Source organism: Oncorhynchus gorbuscha, unplaced genomic scaffold, assembly GCF_021184085.1.
Source record: "Oncorhynchus gorbuscha isolate QuinsamMale2020 ecotype Even-year unplaced genomic scaffold, OgorEven_v1.0 Un_scaffold_1182, whole genome shotgun sequence".
Classification (NCBI taxonomy): domain Eukaryota; kingdom Metazoa; phylum Chordata; class Actinopteri; order Salmoniformes; family Salmonidae; genus Oncorhynchus; species Oncorhynchus gorbuscha.
The window spans coordinates 32,337-55,033 of NW_025746039.1; the positions used below are offsets into that span (position 1 = coordinate 32,337).

Consider the following 22,697-nt stretch of genomic DNA (forward strand, 5'->3'; position numbering starts at 1 on the left):
TGTTTAAGGTTGAATAAGGTTGAATTTCAGCATGTTGTGTACAGATGTAGCATCTTAATTTGTCCAATAATGCCACAGCAAAATAATCCTGCAGCAACAGGAATTTACATTTAGTCCGTAATGTTGCTTGATCATTGGCTATTAGCTAACCAAAAGGAGGCTGAGTTGGCTACTCTGAAAAAATGTACTTCCATAATATGCAAGATAGCAGCCACCCACTTTTGTTGTTCTATTACATTGTGTGATCTTGCTCTAATGAAGTGTAGTGGGTGAGATCTTTATCTTTTTAGAGGTTTACTGAGAAAAATGGAATCGTCTCTTGTGGACGGTTTGGCAATGTTATGGCTGCCGCTTTAACAGGGGTATACTGGACCTTAAAATATGATTGATTACCTGTGTTAAAAAGGGAAGATACACAACAAATTCATGTTAAATGTATAGTCACTTTCCTTTTTCCAAACATATTGCCTATCCTGATGTAACATTGACAATATCAGTGTGATAGGCATCACAACTACAGCCTTCGTATGAATTCAGCCCCAACTAGGCATGCCAGACTAGGTATTAATGTGCCATTATTCTAAATGGAAGCTATTGTGCTTCATCGCCAAAAGACCAGAATTCTAGACTCAATGTCATAATATACTAAACATGTTAAGCTTTGAATTAAACTTTTCATAGGAAATGGAAGTGAAAGAGCCAGTGCCAAAAGCCAGACAGTCTAAACCAAGGAAGGAGGGGTCCTCAGGAGCAACAACCCAAGGTACCATGACACTTCACTTTCAATGACATCGGATTTGGTCAAACTTTGTTCTAAAAAGAAATCTGAATAAGCATTGACAAAGGATTAAAACGGTTTACGTATGTTTTGCATGTGGTGGACAACATATAAGAGCTGCTGATAAGTAATTGATAATAATCCGATTTTTCCCCACATTATTACAATAAGACATCATGCGGGAAACAACAGGTAACTGCCAAAATAATGGAATCACTTGAGTAAATGAGGTACACAAAATATATTGAAAGCATGTGCTTCCACACAGGTGTGGTTCTTAAGTTAATTAGGTAATTAACATCCCTTCATGCTTAAGGTCATGTATAAAAATGCTAGGCAGGCCATTATTTTGGCCACCAAGGTTCTACCCCCACTGGATGAAAATGCCCCATCCACAGGAAACAAGTGATTACTGAATAAATGAAACCCCCTCACAGCACTAGCACTCCTGATGGCATGGCAGCGCTTTGAACCATAATACAGGGCTTCATGTTGAATCAACAGCAGTCAATGCAAGCAATGCAGGAGCAGGTTAGCCAGCTACAGGAGGAGGTACAGAAAAGCAAGACAGATAAAGCCTCCCCCATTTCTCCTTCGCCCAAATCCAGGTAGCTGATGTTCTGAAAGAGCTGCAAAATCTGGACCGCTTCAAATCAGCCGGGCTAGACAATCTGGACCCTCTCTTCTTAAAATTATCTGCCGAAATTGTTGCAACCCCTATTGCTAGCCTGTTCAAACTCACTTTCGTATCATCTGAGATTCCCAAAGATTGGAAAGCTGCTGGGGTCATCCCCTCTTCAAAGGGGGAGAGACTCTAGACCCTAACTGCTACAGACTTATATCTATCCTACCCTGCCTTTCTAAGGTCTTCGAAAGCCAAGTTAACAAACAGATTACCGACCATTTCGAATCCCACCGTACCTTCTCCGATATGCAATCTGGATATCATAGCCGCCATCGATAAGAGACATTACTGTGCAGCCGTATTCATAGACCTGGCCAAGGCTTTCGACTCTGTCAGTCACCACATTCTTATTGGCAGACTCAACAGCCTGGTTTCTGAAATGATTGCCTCGCCCGGTTTACCAAGTACTTCTCTGATAGAGTTCAATGTGTCAAATTGGATGGCCTTTTGTCTGGACCTCTGGCAGTCTCTTAAGGGGTACTACAGGGTTAAAGTCTCAGGCCAACTCTCTTCTCTGTATAGATCAATGATGTCACTCTTGCTGCTTGTGATTCTCTTATCCACCTCTATGCAGACAACACCATTCTGTATACTTCTGGCCCTTCTTTGGACACTGTGTTAACTAACCTCCAGACGAGCTTCAATGCCGTACAACTCTCCTCCCGTGGCCTCCAACTGCTCTTAAAAGCAAGTAAAACTAAATGAATTCTCTTCATCCGATCACTGCCCGCACCTGCCCGCACATCCAGCATCACTACTCTGGATGGTTCTGACTTAGAATATGTGGACAATTACAAATACCTAGGTGTCTGGCTAGACTGTAAACTCTCCATCCAGACTCACATTAAGCATCTCCAATCCAAAATTAAATCTAGAATCGGCTTCCTATTTCGCAACAAAGCATCCTTATCTCATGCTGCCAAACATACCCTTGTAAAACTGACCATCCTACCGGTCCTCGACTTCGGCGATATCATTTATAAAATAGCCTCCAACACTCTACTCAACAAATTGGATGCAGTCCATCACAGTGCCATCCGTTTTGTCACCAAAGCCCCATATACAGTGGGGCAAAAAAGTATTTTGTCAGCCACCAATTGTGCACGTTCTCCCACTTAAAAAGATGGGAGAGGCCTGTAATTATTTTCCACCATAATTTGCAAATAAATTCATTAAAAATCCTACAATGTGATTTTCTGGATTTGTTTTTCTTATTTTGTCTGTCATAGTTGAAGTGTACCTATGATGAACATTACAGGCCTCTCATCTTTTTAAGTGGGAGAACTTGAACAATTGGTCGCTGACTAAATACTTTTTTGCCCCACTGTACTACCCACCACTGTGACCTGTACACTCTTGTTGGCTGGCCCTCGCTTCCTACTCGTCGCCAAACCCACTGGCTCCAGGTGATCTACAAATCTCTGCTAGGTAAAAGCCCCGCCTTATCTCAGCTCACTGGTCACCATAGCAGCACCCACCCGTAGCACGCGCTCCAGCAGGTATATCTCACTGGTCACCCCCAAAGCCAATTCCACCTTTGCCTGCCTTTCCTTCCAGTTCTCTGCTGCCAATGACTGGAATGAACTGCAAAAATCACTGAAGCTGGAGACTCATATCTCCCTCACTAGCTTTAAGCACCAGCTGTCAGAGCAGCTCACATATCACTGCACCTGTACATAGCCCATCTGTAAACTGCCCATCCAACTACCTCACCCCCATACTGTATTTTTTTTATTTATCTTGCTCCTTTACACCCCAGTATCGCTACTTGCACATTCATCTTCTGCATTCCAGTGTTGAATTGCTATATTATAATTACCTAACCACCATAGACTATTTATTGCCCTACCTCCCTTATCCTGTTTAGCTTACCCCCTACTTTTCGAACATTCTGTTAAAAATCTCGCAACATTTCAGCGCCCTGCTACTCATGCCAGGAATATAGTATATGCATATGATTAGTATGTGTGGATATAAAACACTCAGACGTTTATAAAACTGGTTAAATCACGGCTGTGGCTTTAACATAACGTGCGTTTCATTGAAAAGTGCAGGAAAATCTGATCACTGAAAGTGGAAAAATATATCCATCCGCCGCTTCAACCCATTGTTATGGGCGAAATACATTAAATATGGCTGAGGTTGCAGTACCTACAGCTTCCACACGATGTCAACAGTCTTGTCATTTGCCTAGGATTTGTTTCTTGGTCAAACGAACAAGAGACAGCCCATTTCTTCCGGTCTCCGACCGGATATTTTGGTTGAGAAATAGACGGACATTATTTCAAGATGGATCCCTATAGAAAACACTTCGTCTCGTGATTAATTTGATCACTTATTAACGTTTACTAATACCTAAAGTTGCATTACAAAAGTATTTCGAAGTGTTTTGTGAAAGTTTATCGTCGACTTTTTGAATTTTAAAAAATGACGTTACGTTATGAAACGCTATTTTTTTGCATTTATCACACAGTCTTCATAGATCGATATCTAGGCTATATATGGACCGATTTAATAAAAAAAAGACCCAATAGTGATTATGGGACATCTAGGAGTGCCAACAAAGAAGATGGTCAAAGGTAATGAATGTTTTATATTTTAATGTGCGGTTTGTGTAGCGCCGAATATGCTAATTATTTTGTTTACGTCCCCTGCAGGTCTTTTGTGGTGTTACATGCTATCAGATAATAGCTTCTCATGCTTTCGCCGAAAAGCATTTTAAAAATCTGACTTGTTGCCTGGATTCACAACGAGTGTAGCTTTAATTCAATACCCTGCATGTGTATTTTAATGAACGTTTGAGTTTTAACTAATACTATTAGCATTTAGTGTAGCGCATTTGCATTTCCAGAGCTCTAGATGGGACGCCTGCGTGCCAGGTAGAAGCAAGAGGTTAACTTACCTCATTTGCACTCACTGTAAATAGACTTCTCTTTTTTCTACTGTATTATTGACTGTATGCTTGTTTATTCCATGTGTGACTATGTGCTGTTGTATGTGTCGAACTGCTGTGCTTTATCTTGGCCATGTTGCAGACGTAAATGAGAACTTGTTCTCAACTAGCCTACCTGGTTAAATAAAGGTGAAATAAAAAATAAAATAAATATAAACATTGTGCTGTGAACCCTCTGCCAGAAGAAGATCCAGTTACCCCGACTACACAAGTGCCTCCCTTCCCTGGGAAGTTGGCCGGGAAAAGGTTGCAGCATTTTCAGTGTAAGGATTTATTACTATGTTTGGCGACTTACTCTTCAGTGCATTTTACATTACTCTTCCATATTTATTTTGTAGCTGCCTAAAAATGTGTTATTAAAAGGGTCTTTAAGGGGTTTTCACCTATTGCGGATTACAGCTTCAAAGTACTTTCCAGTGTTTCCAGTTTTCTATGAAATACGACCTGTAATTAATTACAAAATGAGGGACATAATTAAACATTTTTGGAGGGGAAACTAAGTATTAAATAAAACAATTATCTGCTGTTTTTTTCACATGATTACATTAAGATGTAATGCGGGAACATACATGTAACTTCCAAAATAATGGAAACACTATTGAGATTCAAAAACATACATTCTACACCGGAGTGGAGCTGCTCAGAACACCCAGAACCCTCCTGTTGTCACCCAAGGTTTTAGAATATGAACTTTTAAAAGTCAGATTTTCACTGGACAGTTACTTTAAAGCTCCTCATACCAGTTCCTTTCATTGCCCTTACACTTCACGTCTGATCAATGACTTAAATGTACATTTTAAATGTCAAAACTCTAAAAAATATTCAAGTTGACACATGTAATGGAAATATACCAAACTTGTACAGTGGGGCAAAAAAGTATTTAGTCAGCCACCAATTGTGAAAGTTCTCCCACTTAAAAATATTAGAGAGGCCTGTAATTTTCATCATAGGTACACTTCAACTATGACAGACAAAAGGATACGTTTTTTTTCTCCAGAAAATCACATTGTAGTATTTTTATGAATTTATTTGCAAATTATGGTGGAAAATACGTATTTGGTCACTTACAAACAAGCAAGATTTCTGGCTCTCACAGACCTGTAACTTCTTCTTTAAGAAGCCCCTCTGTCCCCCACTCGTTGCCTGTATTAATGGCACTTGTTTGAACTTGTTATCAGTATAAAAGACACCTGTCCACAACCTCAAACAGTCACACTCCAAACTCCACTATGGCCAAGACCAAAGAGCTGTCAAAGGACACCAGAAACAAAATTGTAGACCTGCACCAGGCTGGGAAGACTGAATCTGCAATAGGTAAGCAGCTTGGTTTGAAGAAATCAACTGTGGGAGCAATTATTAGGAAATGGAAGACATACAAGCCCACTGATAATCTCCCTCGATCTGGGGCTCCATGCAAGATCTCCCCCCGTGGGGTTAAAATGATCACAAGAACAGTGAGCAAAAATCCCAGAACCACATGGGGGGACCTAGTGAATGACCTGCAGAGAGCTGGGACCAAAGTAACAAAGCCTACCATCAGTAATACACTACACCGCCAGGGACTCAAATCCTGCAGTGCCAGACGTGTCCCCCTGCTTAAGCCAGTACATGTCCAGGCCCGTCTGAAGTTTGCTAGAGAGCATTTGGATGATCCAGAAGAAGATTGGGAGAATGTCATATGGTCAGATGAAACCAAAATATAACGTTTTGGTTAAAAACTCAACTCTTCGTGTTTGGAGGACAAAGAATGCTGAGTTTCATCCAAAGAACACCATACCTACTGTGAAGCATGGGGGTGGAAACATCATACTTTGGGGCTGTTTTTCTGCAAAGGGACCAGGACGACTGATCCGTGTAAAGGAAAGAATGAATGGGGCCATGTATTGTGAGATTTTGAGTGAAAACCTCCTTCCATCAGCAAGGGCATTGAAGATGAAACGTGGCTGGGTCTTTCAGCATGACAATGATCCCAAACACACCGCCCGGGCAACGAAGGAGTGGCTTCGTAAGAAGCATTTCAAGGTCCTGGAGTGGCCTTTCCAGTCTCCAGATCTCAACCCCATAGAAAATCTTTGGAGGGAGTTGAAAGTCCATGTTGCCCAGGAACATCCCCAAAACATCACTGCTCTAGAGAAGATCTGCATGGAGGAATGTGCCAAAATACCAGCAACAGTGTGTGAAAACCTTGTGAAGACTTACAGAAAACGTTTGACCTCTGTCATTGCCAACAAACGGTATATAACAAAGTGTTGAGAAACTTTTGTTGTTGACCAAATACTTATTTTCCACCAAAATTTGCAAATAAATTAATTAAAAAACTACAATGTGATTTTCTGGATTTTTTTTCTCATTTTGTCTGTCATAGTTGAAGTGTACCTATGATGAAAATTACAGGCCTCTCTCATCTTTTTAATTGGGAGAACTTGCACAATTGGTGGCTGACTAAATACTTTTTTGCCCCACTGTATATTCATTATATAATTGTAGTCTCCACGAGTATATGTTTAACTGGGTGTGTGGGTGATATAACAGAGGTGGATTATACATTTCATACTAATACACATATTTTTACTGTATCTGATCTTACTGCATCTCCCTTCTGCTTCTGAGATTCTGACCTTATTAAAGTACTATATCTCTCCCTTAATTCCAGGCCCATCTGAGGTGTTAGGTGAACGCGTTGTCAAGAAGGATGAGGCATATAGGGTAATAGACACATTTACATGATTTCTGTCCTCAGTGGTCATGCTGATCATGTTCCTGTAATATGATATGTTTCATTTCAAGCTCAAAGCTAAATGTCTCTGTTTAAGGTTGAATAAGGTTGAATTTCAGCATGTTGTGTACAGATGTAGCATCTTAATTTGTCCAATAATGCCACAGCAAAATAATCCTGCAGCAACAGGAATTTACATTTAGTCCGTAATGTTGCTTGATCATTGGCTATTAGCTAACCAAAAGGAGGCTGAGTTGGCTACTCTGAAAAAATGTACTTCCATAATATGCAAGATAGCAGCCACCCACTTTTGTTGTTCTATTACATTGTGTGATCTTGCTCTAATGAAGTGTAGTGGGTGAGATCTTTATCTTTTTAGAGGTTTACTGAGAAAAAATGGAATCGTCTCTTGTGGACGGTTTGGCAATGTTATGGCTGCCGCTTTAACAGGGGTATACTGGACCTTAAAATATGATTGATTACCTGTGTTAAAAAGGGAAGATACACAACAAATTCATGTTAAATGTATAGTCACTTTCCTTTTTCCAAACATATTGCCTATCCTGATGTAACATTGACAATATCAGTGTGATAGGCATCACAACTACAGCCTTCGTATGAATTCAGCCCCAACTAGGCATGCCAGACTAGGTATTAATGTGCCATTATTCTAAATGGAAGCTATTGTGCTTCATCGCCAAAAGACCAGAATTCTAGACTCAATGTCATAATATACTAAACATGTTAAGCTTTGAATTAAACTTTTCATAGGAAATGGAAGTGAAAGAGCCAGTGCCAAAAGCCAGACAGTCTAAACCAAGGAAGGAGGGGTCCTCAGGAGCAACAACCCAAGGTACCATGACACTTCACTTTCAATGACATCGGATTTGGTCAAACTTTGTTCTAAAAAGAAATCTGAATAAGCATTGACAAAGGATTAAAACGGTTTACGTATGTTTTGCATGTGGTGGACAACATATAAGAGCTGCTGATAAGTAATTGATAATAATCCGATTTTTCCCCACATTATTACAATAAGACATCATGCGGGAAACAACAGGTAACTGCCAAAATAATGGAATCACTTGAGTAAATGAGGTACACAAAATATATTGAAAGCATGTGCTTCCACACAGGTGTGGTTCTTAAGTTAATTAGGTAATTAACATCCCTTCATGCTTAAGGTCATGTATAAAAATGCTAGGCAGGCCATTATTTTGGCCACCAAGGTTCTACCCCACTGGATGAAAATGCCCCATCCACAGGAAACAAGTGATTACTGAATAAATGAAACCCCCTCACAGCACTAGCACTCCTGATGGCATGGCAGCGCTTTGAACCATAATACAGGGCTTCATGTTGAATCAACAGCAGTCAATGCAAGCAATGCAGGAGCAGGTTAGCCAGCTACAGGAGGAGGTACAGAAAAGCAAGACAGATAAAGCCTCCCCCATTTCTCCTTCGCCCAAATCCAGGTAGCTGATGTTCTGAAAGAGCTGCAAAATCTGGACCGCTTCAAATCAGCCGGGCTAGACAATCTGGACCCTCTCTTCTTAAAATTATCTGCCGAAATTGTTGCAACCCCTATTGCTAGCCTGTTCAAACTCACTTTCGTATCATCTGAGATTCCCAAAGATTGGAAAGCTGCTGGGGTCATCCCCCTCTTCAAAGGGGGAGAGACTCTAGACCCTAACTGCTACAGACTTATATCTATCCTACCCTGCCTTTCTAAGGTCTTCGAAAGCCAAGTTAACAAACAGATTACCGACCATTTCGAATCCCACCGTACCTTCTCCGATATGCAATCTGGATATCATAGCCGCCATCGATAAGAGACATTACTGTGCAGCCGTATTCATAGACCTGGCCAAGGCTTTCGACTCTGTCAGTCACCACATTCTTATTGGCAGACTCAACAGCCTGGTTTCTGAAATGATTGCCTCGCCCGGTTTACCAAGTACTTCTCTGATAGAGTTCAATGTGTCAAATTGGATGGCCTTTTGTCTGGACCTCTGGCAGTCTCTTAAGGGGTACTACAGGGTTAAAGTCTCAGGCCAACTCTCTTCTCTGTATAGATCAATGATGTCACTCTTGCTGCTTGTGATTCTCTTATCCACCTCTATGCAGACAACACCATTCTGTATACTTCTGGCCCTTCTTTGGACACTGTGTTAACTAACCTCCAGACGAGCTTCAATGCCGTACAACTCTCCTCCCGTGGCCTCCAACTGCTCTTAAAAGCAAGTAAAACTAAATGAATTCTCTTCATCCGATCACTGCCCGCACCTGCCCGCACATCCAGCATCACTACTCTGGATGGTTCTGACTTAGAATATGTGGACAATTACAAATACCTAGGTGTCTGGCTAGACTGTAAACTCTCCATCCAGACTCACATTAAGCATCTCCAATCCAAAATTAAATCTAGAATCGGCTTCCTATTTCGCAACAAAGCATCCTTATCTCATGCTGCCAAACATACCCTTGTAAAACTGACCATCCTACCGGTCCTCGACTTCGGCGATATCATTTATAAAATAGCCTCCAACACTCTACTCAACAAATTGGATGCAGTCCATCACAGTGCCATCCGTTTTGTCACCAAAGCCCCATATACAGTGGGGCAAAAAAAGTATTTTGTCAGCCACCAATTGTGCACGTTCTCCCACTTAAAAAGATGGGAGAGGCCTGTAATTATTTTCCACCATAATTTGCAAATAAATTCATTAAAAATCCTACAATGTGATTTTCTGGATTTGTTTTTTCTTATTTTGTCTGTCATAGTTGAAGTGTACCTATGATGAACATTACAGGCCTCTCATCTTTTAAGTGGGAGAACTTGAACAATTGGTCGCTGACTAAATACTTTTTTGCCCCACTGTACTACCCACCACTGTGACCTGTACACTCTTGTTGGCTGGCCCTCGCTTCCTACTCGTCGCCAAACCCACTGGCTCCAGGTGATCTACAAATCTCTGCTAGGTAAAAGCCCCGCCTTATCTCAGCTCACTGGTCACCATAGCAGCACCCACCCGTAGCACGCGCTCCAGCAGGTATATCTCACTGGTCACCCCCAAAGCCAATTCCACCTTTGCCTGCCTTTCCTTCCAGTTCTCTGCTGCCAATGACTGGAATGAACTGCAAAAATCACTGAAGCTGGAGACTCATATCTCCCTCACTAGCTTTAAGCACCAGCTGTCAGAGCAGCTCACATATCACTGCACCTGTACATAGCCCATCTGTAAACTGCCCATCCAACTACCTCACCCCCATACTGTATTTTTTTTATTTATCTTGCTCCTTTACACCCCAGTATCGCTACTTGCACATTCATCTTCTGCATTCCAGTGTTGAATTGCTATATTATAATTACCTAACCACCATAGACTATTTATTGCCCTACCTCCCTTATCCTGTTTAGCTTACCCCCTACTTTTTCGAACATTCTGTTAAAAATCTCGCAACATTTCAGCGCCCTGCTACTCATGCCAGGAATATAGTATATGCATATGATTAGTATGTGTGGATATAAAACACTCAGACGTTTATAAAACTGGTTAAATCACGGCTGTGGCTTTAACATAACGTGCGTTTCATTGAAAAGTGCAGGAAAATCTGATCACTGAAAGTGGAAAAATATATCCATCCGCCGCTTCAACCCATTGTTATGGGCGAAATACATTAAATATGGCTGAGGTTGCAGTACCTACAGCTTCCACACGATGTCAACAGTCTTGTCATTTGCCTAGGATTTGTTTCTTGGTCAAACGAACAAGAGACAGCCCATTTCTTCCGGTCTCCGACCGGATATTTTGGTTGAGAAATAGACGGACATTATTTCAAGATGGATCCCTATAGAAAACACTTCGTCTCGTGATTAATTTGATCACTTATTAACGTTTACTAATACCTAAAGTTGCATTACAAAAGTATTTGAAGTGTTTTGTGAAAGTTTATCGTCGACTTTTTGAATTTTAAAAAATGACGTTACGTTATGAAACGCTATTTTTGCATTTATCACACAGTCTTCATAGATCGATATCTAGGCTATATATGGACCGATTTAATAAAAAAAAGACCCAATAGTGATTATGGGACATCTAGGAGTGCCAACAAAGAAGATGGTCAAAGGTAATGAATGTTTTATATTTTAATGTGCGGTTTGTGTAGCGCCGAATATGCTAATTATTTTGTTTACGTCCCCTGCAGGTCTTTTGTGGTGTTACATGCTATCAGATAATAGCTTCTCATGCTTTCGCCGAAAAGCATTTTAAAAATCTGACTTGTTGCCTGGATTCACAACGAGTGTAGCTTTAATTCAATACCCTGCATGTGTATTTTAATGAACGTTTGAGTTTTAACTAATACTATTAGCATTTAGTGTAGCGCATTTGCATTTCCAGAGCTCTAGATGGGACGCCTGCGTGCCAGGTAGAAGCAAGAGGTTAACTTACCTCATTTGCACTCACTGTAAATAGACTTCTCTTTTTTCTACTGTATTATTGACTGTATGCTTGTTTATTCCATGTGTGACTATGTGCTGTTGTATGTGTCGAACTGCTGTGCTTTATCTTGGCCATGTTGCAGACGTAAATGAGAACTTGTTCTCAACTAGCCTACCTGGTTAAATAAAGGTGAAATAAAAAATAAAATAAATATAAACATTGTGCTGTGAACCCTCTGCCAGAAGAAGATCCAGTTACCCCGACTACACAAGTGCCTCCCTTCCCTGGGAAGTTGGCCGGGAAAAGGTTGCAGCATTTTCAGTGTAAGGATTTATTACTATGTTTGGCGACTTACTCTTCAGTGCATTTTACATTACTCTTCCATATTTATTTTGTAGCTGCCTAAAAATGTGTTATTAAAAGGGTCTTTAAGGGGTTTTCACCTATTGCGGATTACAGCTTCAAAGTACTTTCCAGTGTTTCCAGTTTTCTATGAAATACGACCTGTAATTAATTACAAAATGAGGGACATAATTAAACATTTTTGGAGGGGAAACTAAGTATTAAATAAAACAATTATCTGCTGTTTTTTCACATGATTACATTAAGATGTAATGCGGGAACATACATGTAACTTCCAAAATAATGGAAACACTATTGAGATTCAAAAACATACATTCTACACCGGAGTGGAGCTGCTCAGAACACCCAGAACCCTCCTGTTGTCACCCAAGGTTTTAGAATATGAACTTTTAAAAGTCAGATTTTCACTGGACAGTTACTTTAAAGCTCCTCATACCAGTTCCTTTCATTGCCCTTACACTTCACGTCTGATCAATGACTTAAATGTACATTTTAAATGTCAAAACTCTAAAAAATATTCAAGTTGACACATGTAATGGAAATATACCAAACTTGTACAGTGGGGCAAAAAGTATTTAGTCAGCCACCAATTGTGAAAGTTCTCCCACTTAAAAATATTAGAGAGGCCTGTAATTTTCATCATAGGTACACTTCAACTATGACAGACAAAAGGATACGTTTTTTCTCCAGAAAATCACATTGTAGTATTTTTATGAATTTATTTGCAAATTATGGTGGAAAATACGTATTTGGTCACTTACAAACAAGCAAGATTTCTGGCTCTCACAGACCTGTAACTTCTTCTTTAAGAAGCCCCTCTGTCCCCCACTCGTTGCCTGTATTAATGGCACTTGTTTGAACTTGTTATCAGTATAAAAGACACCTGTCCACAACCTCAAACAGTCACACTCCAAACTCCACTATGGCCAAGACCAAAGAGCTGTCAAAGGACACCAGAAACAAAATTGTAGACCTGCACCAGGCTGGGAAGACTGAATCTGCAATAGGTAAGCAGCTTGGTTTGAAGAAATCAACTGTGGGAGCAATTATTAGGAAATGGAAGACATACAAGCCCACTGATAATCTCCCTCGATCTGGGGCTCCATGCAAGATCTCCCCCGTGGGGTTAAAATGATCACAAGAACAGTGAGCAAAAATCCCAGAACCACATGGGGGACCTAGTGAATGACCTGCAGAGAGCTGGGACCAAAGTAACAAAGCCTACCATCAGTAATACACTACACCGCCAGGACTCAAATCCTGCAGTGCCAGACGTGTCCCCCTGCTTAAGCCAGTACATGTCCAGGCCCGTCTGAAGTTTGCTAGAGAGCATTTGGATGATCCAGAAGAAGATTGGGAGAATGTCATATGGTCAGATGAAACCAAAATATAACGTTTTGGTTAAAAACTCAACTCTTCGTGTTTGGAGGACAAAGAATGCTGAGTTTCATCCAAAGAACACCATACCTACTGTGAAGCATGGGGTGGAAACATCATACTTTGGGGCTGTTTTTCTGCAAAGGGACCAGGACGACTGATCCGTGTAAAGGAAAGAATGAATGGGGCCATGTATTGTGAGATTTTGAGTGAAAACCTCCTTCCATCAGCAAGGGCATTGAAGATGAAACGTGGCTGGGTCTTTCAGCATGACAATGATCCCAAACACACCGCCCGGGCAACGAAGGAGTGGCTTCGTAAGAAGCATTTCAAGGTCCTGGAGTGGCCTTTCCAGTCTCCAGATCTCAACCCCATAGAAAATCTTTGGAGGGAGTTGAAAGTCCATGTTGCCCAGGAACATCCCCAAAACATCACTGCTCTAGAGAAGATCTGCATGGAGGAATGTGCCAAAATACCAGCAACAGTGTGTGAAAACCTTGTGAAGACTTACAGAAAACGTTTGACCTCTGTCATTGCCAACAAACGGTATATAACAAAGTGTTGAGAAACTTTTGTTGTTGACCAAATACTTATTTTCCACCAAAATTTGCAAATAAATTCATTAAAATCCTACAATGTGATTTTCTGGATTTTTTTTCTCATTTTGTCTGTCATAGTTGAAGTGTACCTATGATGAAAATTACAGGCCTCTCTCATCTTTTTAAGTGGGAGAACTTGCACAATTGGTGGCTGACTAAATACTTTTTTGCCCCACTGTATATTCATTATATAATTGTAGTCTCCACGAGTATATGTTTAACTGGGTGTGTGGGTGATATAACAGAGGTGGATTATACATTTCATACTAATACACATATTTTTACTGTATCTGATCTTACTGCATCTCCCTTCTGCTTCTGAGATTCTGACCTTATTAAAGTACTATATCTCTCCCTTAATTCCAGGCCCATCTGAGGTGTTAGGTGAACGCGTTGTCAAGAAGGATGAGGCATATAGGGTAATAGACACATTTACATGATTTCTGTCCTCAGTGGTCATGCTGATCATGTTCCTGTAATATGATATGTTTCATTTCAAGCTCAAAGCTAAATGTCTCTGTTTAAGGTTGAATAAGGTTGAATTTCAGCATGTTGTGTACAAATGTAGCATCTTAATTTGTCCAATAATGCCACAGCAAAATAATCCTGCAGCAACAGGAATTTACATTTAGTCCGTAATGTTGCTTGATCATTGGCTATTAGCTAACCAAAAGGAGGCTGAGTTGGCTACTCTGAAAAAATGTACTTCCATAATATCCAAGATAGCAGCCACCCACTTTTGTTGTTCTATTACATTGTGTGATCTTGCTATAATGAAGTGTAGTGGGTGAGATCTTTATCTTTTTTAGAGGTTTACTGAGAAAAAATGGAATCGTCTCTTGTGGACGGTTTGGCAATGTTATGGCTGCCGCTTTAACAGGGGTATACTGGACCTTAAAATACGATTTATTACCTGTGTTAAAAAGGGAAGATACACAACAAATTCATGTTAAATGTATAGTCACTTTCCTTTTTCCAAACATATTGCCTATCCTGATGTAACATTGACAATATCAGTGTGATAGGCATCACAACTACAGCCTTCGTATGAATTCAGCCCCAGACTAGGCATGCCAGACTAGGTATTAATGTCATGTTTTGTCTTATATTGTCTTGTCATTTTGCTTTTCCTTCTGTTCGTTTTCCCCCTGCTGGTCTTTTTAGGTTCGTTCCCCTTTTTCTCTCTCCCTTCCTCTCTCTCTTCTCTCTATCGTTCCGTTCCTGCTCCCAGCTGTTCCTATTCCCCTAATCAATCATTTAGTCTTCCCACACCTGTTCCCTATCTTTTCCCCTGATTAGAGTCCCTATTTCTTCCCTTGTTTTCCGTTCCTGTCCTGTCGGATCCTTGTCTATTGTTCACCGTGCTGTGTCTGTGTATCGCCCTGTCGTGTCGTGTTTCCCTCAGATGCTGCGTGGTGAGCAGGTGTCTGAGTCTGCTACGTTCACGTGCCTTCCCGAGGCAACCTGCAGTTATGATCGAGTCTCCAGTCTGTTCTCGTCATTACGAGTGGAATTATGCTTTATGATTGTAGATTTACTTTACTGGATTAAAGACTCTGTTTTCGCCAAGTCGCTTTTGGGTCCTCATTCACCTGCATAACAGAAGGATCCGACCAAAGAATGGACCCAGCGACTACAGACGCTCGTAACACTGCCGTCGAGATCCAAGGAGCCATGCTCGGCAGACACGAGCAGGAATTGTCTGCTGCTCGCCATGCCGTGGAGAACCTGGCCGCTCAGGTTTCCGACCTCTCTGGACAGTTCCAGAGTCTTTGTCTCGTGCCACCTGTTACTTCCTGGCCTGCCGAGCCTCCGGAACCTAGGGTTAATAACCCACCTTGCTACTCCGGGCAGCCCACGGAGTGCCGCTCCTTTCTCACCCAGTGTGATATTGTGTTCTCTCTCCAACCCAACACATACTCTAGAGAGAGAGCTCGGGTTGCTTACGTCATTTCACTCCTTACTGGCCGGGCTCGAGAGTGGGGCACAGCTATCTGGGAGGCAAGGGCTGATTGTTCAAACAATTACCAGAACTTTAAAGAGGAGATGATTCGGGTTTTTGACCGTTCAGTTTTTGGTAGGGAGGCTTCTAGGGCCCTGGCTTCCCTATGCCAAGGTGATCGATCCATAACGGATTACTCTATAGAGTTTCGCACTCTTGCTGCCTCTAGTGACTGGAACGAGCCGGCGCTGCTCGCTCGTTTTCTGGAGGGACTCCACGCAGTGGTCAAAGACGAGATTCTCTCTCGGGAGGTTCCATCCAGTGTGGACTCTTTGATTGCTCTCGCCATCCGCATAGAACGACGGGTAGATCTTCGTCACCAAGCTCGTGGAAGAGAGCTCGCGTCAACGGTGTTTCCCTGCTCCGCATCGCAACCATCTCCCTCCTCTGGCTCAGAGACTGAGCCCATGCAGCTGGGAGGTATTCGCATCTCGACTAAGGAGAGGGAACGGAGGATCACCAACCGCCTGTGCCTCTATTGCGGATTTGATGGACATTTTGTCAATTCATGTCCAGTAAAAGGCCAGAGCTCATCAGTAAGCGGAGGGCTACTGGTGAGCGCTACTACTCAGGTCTCTCCATCTAGATCCTGTACTACTATGTCGGTCCATCTACGCTGGACCGGTTCGGGTGCTACATGCAGTGCCTTGATAGACTCTGGGGCTGAGGGTTGTTTCATGGACGAAGCATGGGCTCGGAAACATGACATTCCTTTCAGACAGTTAGACAAGCCTACGCCCATGTTCGCCTTAGATGGTAGTCATCTTCCCAGTATCAGATTTGAGACACTACCTTTAACCCTCACAGTATCTGGTAACCACAGTGAGACTATTTCTTTTTTGATTTTTCGTTCACCTTTTACACCTGTTGTTTTGGGTCATCCCTGGCTAGTATGTCATAATCCTTCTATTAATTGGTCTAGTAATTCTATCCTATCCTGGAACGTTTCTTGTCATGTGAAGTGTTTAATGTCTGCCATCCCTCCCATTTCTTCTGTCCCCACTTCTCAGGAGGAACCTGGCGATTTGACAGGAGTGCCGGAGGAATATCATGATCTGCGCACGGTCTTCAGTCGGTCCCGAGCCAACTCCCTTCCTCCTCACCGGTTGTATGATTGTAGTATTGATCTCCTTCCGGGGACCACTCCTCCTCGGGGTAGACTATACTCTCTGTCGGCTCCCGAACGTAAGGCTCTCGAGGATTATTTATCTGTGTCTCTTGACGCCGGTACCATAGTGCCTTCTTCCTCTCCGGCCGGGGCGGGGTTCTTTTTGTTAAGAAAAAGGACGGTACTCTGCGCCCCTGCGTGGATTATCGAGGGCTGAATGACATAACGGTTAAGAATCGTTATCCGCTTCCCCCTTATGTCATCAGCCTTCGAGATTCTGCAGGGAGCCAGGTGCTTTACTAAGTTGGACCTTCGTAACGCTTACCATCTCGTGCGCATCAGAGAGGGGGACGAGTGGAAAACGCGTTTAACACTCCGTTAGGGCATTTTGAGTACCGGGTTCTGCCGTTTGGTCTCGCCAATGCGCCAGCTGTTTTTCAGGCATTAGTTAATGATGTTCTGAGAGACATGCTGAACATCTTTGTTTTTGTCTATCTTGACGATATCCTGATTTTTTCACCGTCACTCGAGATTCATGTTCAGCACGTTTGACGTGTTCTACAGCGCCTTTTAGAGAATTGTCTCTACGTGAAGGCTGAGAAGTGCTCTTTTCATGTCTCCTCCGTTACTTTTCTCGGTTCCGTTATTTCCGCTGAAGGCATTCAGATGGATTCCGCTAAGGTCCAAGCTGTCAGTGATTGGCCCGTTCCAAGGTCACGTGTCGAGTTGCAGCGCTTTCTAGGTTTCGCTAATTTCTATCGGCGTTTCATTCGTAATTTCGGTCAAGTTGCTGCCCCTCTCACAGCTCTTACTTCTGTCAAGACGTGTTTTAAGTGGTCCGGTTCCGCCCAGGAGCTTTTGATCTTCTAAAAGAACGTTTTACGTCCGCTCCTATCCTCGTTACTCCTGACGTCACTAGACAATTCATTGTCGAGGTTGACGCTTCAGAGGTAGGCGTGGGAGCCATTCTATCCCAGCGCTTCCAGTCTGACGATAAGGTTCATCCTTGCGCTTATTTTTCTCATCGCCTGTCGCCATCTGAACGCAACTATGATGTGGGTAATCGCGAACTGCTCGCCATCCGCTTAGCCCTAGGCGAATGGCGACAGTGGTTGGAGGGGGCGACCGTTCCTTTTTGTCGTTTGGACAGACCATAAGAACCTTGAGTACATCCGTTCTGCCAAACGACTTAATGCTCGTCAAGCTCGGTGGGCGTTGTTTTTCGCTCGTTTCGAGTTTGTGATTTCTTACCGTCCGGGTAGCAAGAACACCAAGCCTGATGCCTTATCCCGTCTGTTTAGTTCTTCTGTGGCTTCTACTGATCCCGAGGGGATTCTTCCTTATGGGCGTGTTGTCGGGTTGACAGTCTGGGGAATTGAAAGACAGGTTAAGCAAGCACTCACGCACACTGCGTCGCCGCGCGCTTGTCCTAGTAACCTCCTTTTCGTTCCTGTTTCCACTCGTCTGGCTGTTCTTCAGTGGGCTCACTCTGCCAAGTTAGCTGGTCATCCCGGTGTTCGAGGCACTCTTGCGTCTATTCGCCAGTGCTTTTGGTGGCCGACTCAGGAGCGTGACACGCGCCGTTTCGTGGCTGCTTGTTCGGACTGCGCGCAGACTAAGTCAGGTAACTCCTCTCCTGCCGGTCATCTCAGACCGCTCCCCATTCCTTCTCGACCATGGTCTCACATCGCCCTAGACTTCATTACCGGTCTGCCTTTGTCTGCGGGGAAGACTGTGATTCTTACGGTTGTCGATAGGTTCTCTAAGGCGGCACATTTCATTCCCCTCGCTAAACTTCCTTCCGCTAAGGAGACGGCACAAATCATCATCGAGAATGTGTTCAGAATTCATGGCCTCCCGTTAGACGCCGTTTCAGACAGAGGCCCGCAATTCACGTCACAGTTTTGGAGGGAGTTCTGTCGTTTGATTGGTGCGTCCGTCAGTCTCTCTTCCGGGTTTCAACCCCCAGTCTAACGGTCAAGCAGAGAGGGCCAATCAGACGATTGGTCGCATACTACGCAGCCTTTCTTTCAGAAACCCTGCGTCTTGGGCAGAACAGCTCCCCTGGGCAGAATACGCTCACAACTCGCTTCCTTCGTCTGCTACCGGGTTATCTCCGTTTCAGAGTAGTCTGGGTTACCAGCCTCCTCTGTTCTCATCCCAGCTTGCCGAGTCCAGCGTTCCCTCCGCTCAAGCGTTTGTCCAACGTTGTGAGCGCACCTGGAGGAGGGTGAGGTCTGCACTTTGCCGTTACAGGGCACAGACTGTGAGAGCCGCCAATAAACGTAGGATTAAGAGTCCAAGGTATTGTTGCGGCCAGAGAGTGTGGCTTTCCACTCGCAACCTTCCTCTTACGACAGCTTCGTAAGTTGACTCCGGTTCATTGGTCCGTTCCGTGTCTCCCAGGTCGTCAATCCTGTCGCTGTGCGACTGCTTCTTCCGCGACATCTTCGTCGCGTCCATCCTGTCTTCCATGTCTCCTGTGTCAAGCGCTTTCTTCGCACCCCGTTCGTCTTCCCTCCCCCTCCCGTCCTTGTCGAGAGCGCACCTATTTACAAGGTACGTAGGATCATGGACATGCGTTCTCGGGGACGGGGTCACCAATACTTAGTGGATTGGGAGGGTTACGGTCCTGAGGAGAGGAGTTGGGTTCCGTCTCGGGACGTGCTGGACCGTTCACTTATTGATGATTTCCTCCGTTGCCGCCAGGATTCCTCTCGAGTGCGCCAGGAGGCGCTCGGTGAGTGGGGGTACTGTCATGTTTTGTCTTATATTGTCTTGTCATTTTGCTTTTCCTTCTGTTCGTTTTCCCCTGCTGGTCTTTTTAGGTTCGTTCCCCTTTTCTCTCTCCCTTCCTCTCTCTCTTCTCTCTATCGTTCCGTTCCTGCTCCCAGCTGTTCCTATTCCCCTAATCAATCATTTAGTCTTCCCACACCTGTTCCCTATCTTTTCCCCTGATTAGAGTCCCTATTTCTTCCCTTGTTTTCCGATTCCTGTCCTGTCGGATCCTTGTCTATTGTTCACCGTGCTGTGTCTGTGTATCGCCCTGTCGTGTCGTGTTTCCCTCAGATGCTGCGTGGTGAGCAGGTGTCTGAGTCTGCTACGTTCACGTGCCTTCCCGAGGCAACCTGCAGTTATGATCGAGTCTCCAGTCTGTTCTCGTCATTACGAGTGGAATTATGCTTTATGATTGTAGATTTACTTTACTGGATTAAAGACTCTGTTTTCGCCAAGTCGCTTTTGGGTCCTCATTCACCTGCATAACAATTAATGTGCCATTAATCTAAATGGAAGCTATTGTGCTTCATCGCCAAAAGACCAGAATTCTAGATTCAATGTCATAATATACTAAACATGTTAAGCTTTGAATTAAACTTTTCATAGGAAATGGAAGTGAAAGAGCCAGTGCCAAAAGCCAGACAGTCTAAACCAAGGAAGGAGGGGTCCTCAGGAGCAACAACCCAAGGTACCATGACACTTCACTTTCAATGACATCGGATTTAGTCAAACTTTGTTCTAAAAAAAAATCTGAATAAGCATTGACAAACGATTAAAACGGTTTACGTATGTTTTGCATGTGGTGGACAACATATAAGAGCTGCTGATAAGTAATTGATAATAATCCGATTTTTCCCCACATTATTACAATAAGACATCATGCGGGAAACAACAGGTAACTGCCAAAATAATGGAATCACTTGAGTAAATGAGGTACACAAAATATATTGAAAGCATGTGCTTCCACACAGGTGTGGTTCTTAAGTTAATTAGGTAATTAACATCCCTTCATGCTTAAGGTCATGTATAAAAATGCTAGGCAGGCCATTATTTTGGCCACCAAGGTTCTACCCCACTGGATGAAAATGCCCCATCCACAGGAAACAAGTGATTACTGAATAAATGAAACCCCCTCACAGCACTAGCACTCCTGATGGCATGGCAGCGCTTTGAACCATAATACAGGGCTTCATGTTGAATCAACAGCAGTCAATGCAAGCAATGCAGGAGCAGGTTAGCCAGCTACAGGAGGAGGTACAGAAAAGCAAGACAGATAAAGCCTCCCCCATTTCTCCTTCGCCCAAATCCAGGTAGCTGATGTTCTGAAAGAGCTGCAAAATCTGGACCGCTTCAAATCAGCCGGGCTAGACAATCTGGACCCTCTCTTCTTAAAATTATCTGCCGAAATTGTTGCAACCCCTATTGCTAGCCTGTTCAAACTCACTTTTGTATCATCTGAGATTCCCAAAGATTGGAAAGCTGCTGGGGTCATCCCCCTCTTCAAAGGGGGAGAGACTCTAGACCCTAACTGCTACAGACTTATATCTATCCTACCCTGCCTTTCTAAGGTCTTCGAAAGCCAAGTTAACAAACAGATTACCGACCATTTCGAATCCCACCGTACCTTCTCCAATATGCAATCTGGATATCATAGCCGCCATCGATAAGAGACATTACTGTGCAGCCGTATTCATAGACCTGGCCAAGGCTTTCGACTCTGTCAGTCACCACATTCTTATTGGCAGACTCAACAGCCTGGTTTCTGAAATGATTGCCTCGCCCGGTTTACCAAGTACTTCTCTGATAGAGTTCAATGTGTCAAATTGGATGGCCTTTTGTCTGGACCTCTGGCAGTCTCTTAAGGGGTACTACAGGGTTAAAGTCTCAGGCCAACTCTCTTCTCTGTATAGATCAATGATGTCACTCTTGCTGCTTGTGATTCTCTTATCCACCTCTATGCAGACAACACCATTCTGTATACTTCTGGCCCTTCTTTGGACACTGTGTTAACTAACCTCCAGACGAGCTTCAATGCCGTACAACTCTCCTCCCGTGGCCTCCAACTGCTCTTAAAAGCAAGTAAAACTAAATGAATTCTCTTCATCCGATCACTGCCCGCACCTGCCCGCACATCCAGCATCACTACTCTGGATGGTTCTGACTTAGAATATGTGGACAATTACAAATACCTAGGTGTCTGGCTAGACTGTAAACTCTCCATCCAGACTCACATTAAGCATCTCCAATCCAAAATTAAATCTAGAATCGGCTTCCTATTTCGCAACAAAGCATCCTTATCTCATGCTGCCAAACATACCCTTGTAAAACTGACCATCCTACCGGTCCTCGACTTCGGCGATATCATTTATAAAATAGCCTCCAACACTCTACTCAACAAATTGGATGCAGTCCATCACAGTGCCATCCGTTTTGTCACCAAAGCCCCATATACAGTGGGGCAAAAAGTATTTTGTCAGCCACCAATTGTGCACGTTCTCCCACTTAAAAAGATGGGAGAGGCCTGTAATTATTTTCCACCATAATTTGCAAATAAATTCATTAAAAATCCTACAATGTGATTTTCTGGATTTGTTTTTCTTATTTTGTCTGTCATAGTTGAAGTGTACCTATGATGAACATTACAGGCCTCTCTCATCTTTTTAAGTGGGAGAACTTGAACAATTGGTCGCTGACTAAATACTTTTTTGCCCCACTGTACTACCCACCACTGTGACCTGTACACTCTTGTTGGCTGGCCCTCGCTTCCTACTCGTCGCCAAACCCACTGGCTCCAGGTGATCTACAAATCTCTGCTAGGTAAAAGCCCCGCCTTATCTCAGCTCACTGGTCACCATAGCAGCACCCACCCGTAGCACGCGCTCCAGCAGGTATA

The 22,697-nt window shown here is 43.3% G+C and overlaps 1 protein-coding gene across 10 annotated transcripts in view; it reads left to right on the top strand.

The window, feature by feature from the left end:
- Positions 1-22,697, top strand: part of LOC124021722 (interferon-induced very large GTPase 1-like) — a 66,291-nt gene that overhangs the window by 27,018 nt on the left and 16,576 nt on the right. For 6 of the 10 annotated variants that reach the window (XM_046336834.1, XM_046336838.1, XM_046336843.1 and 3 more), the window contains 7 exons: positions 682-763; positions 4,599-4,679; positions 7,070-7,122; positions 7,904-7,985; positions 11,820-11,900; positions 14,283-14,335; positions 20,411-20,492. In XM_046336834.1, the coding sequence (XP_046192790.1) occupies positions 682-763; positions 4,599-4,679; positions 7,070-7,122; positions 7,904-7,985; positions 11,820-11,900; positions 14,283-14,335; positions 20,411-20,492 (514 nt within the window). The remainder of the gene's footprint in view (positions 1-681; positions 764-4,598; positions 4,680-7,069; positions 7,123-7,903; positions 7,986-11,819; positions 11,901-14,282; positions 14,336-20,410; positions 20,493-22,697) is intronic. The other 4 variants (XM_046336840.1, XM_046336839.1, XM_046336844.1 and 1 more) reach the window with 4 other exon arrangements.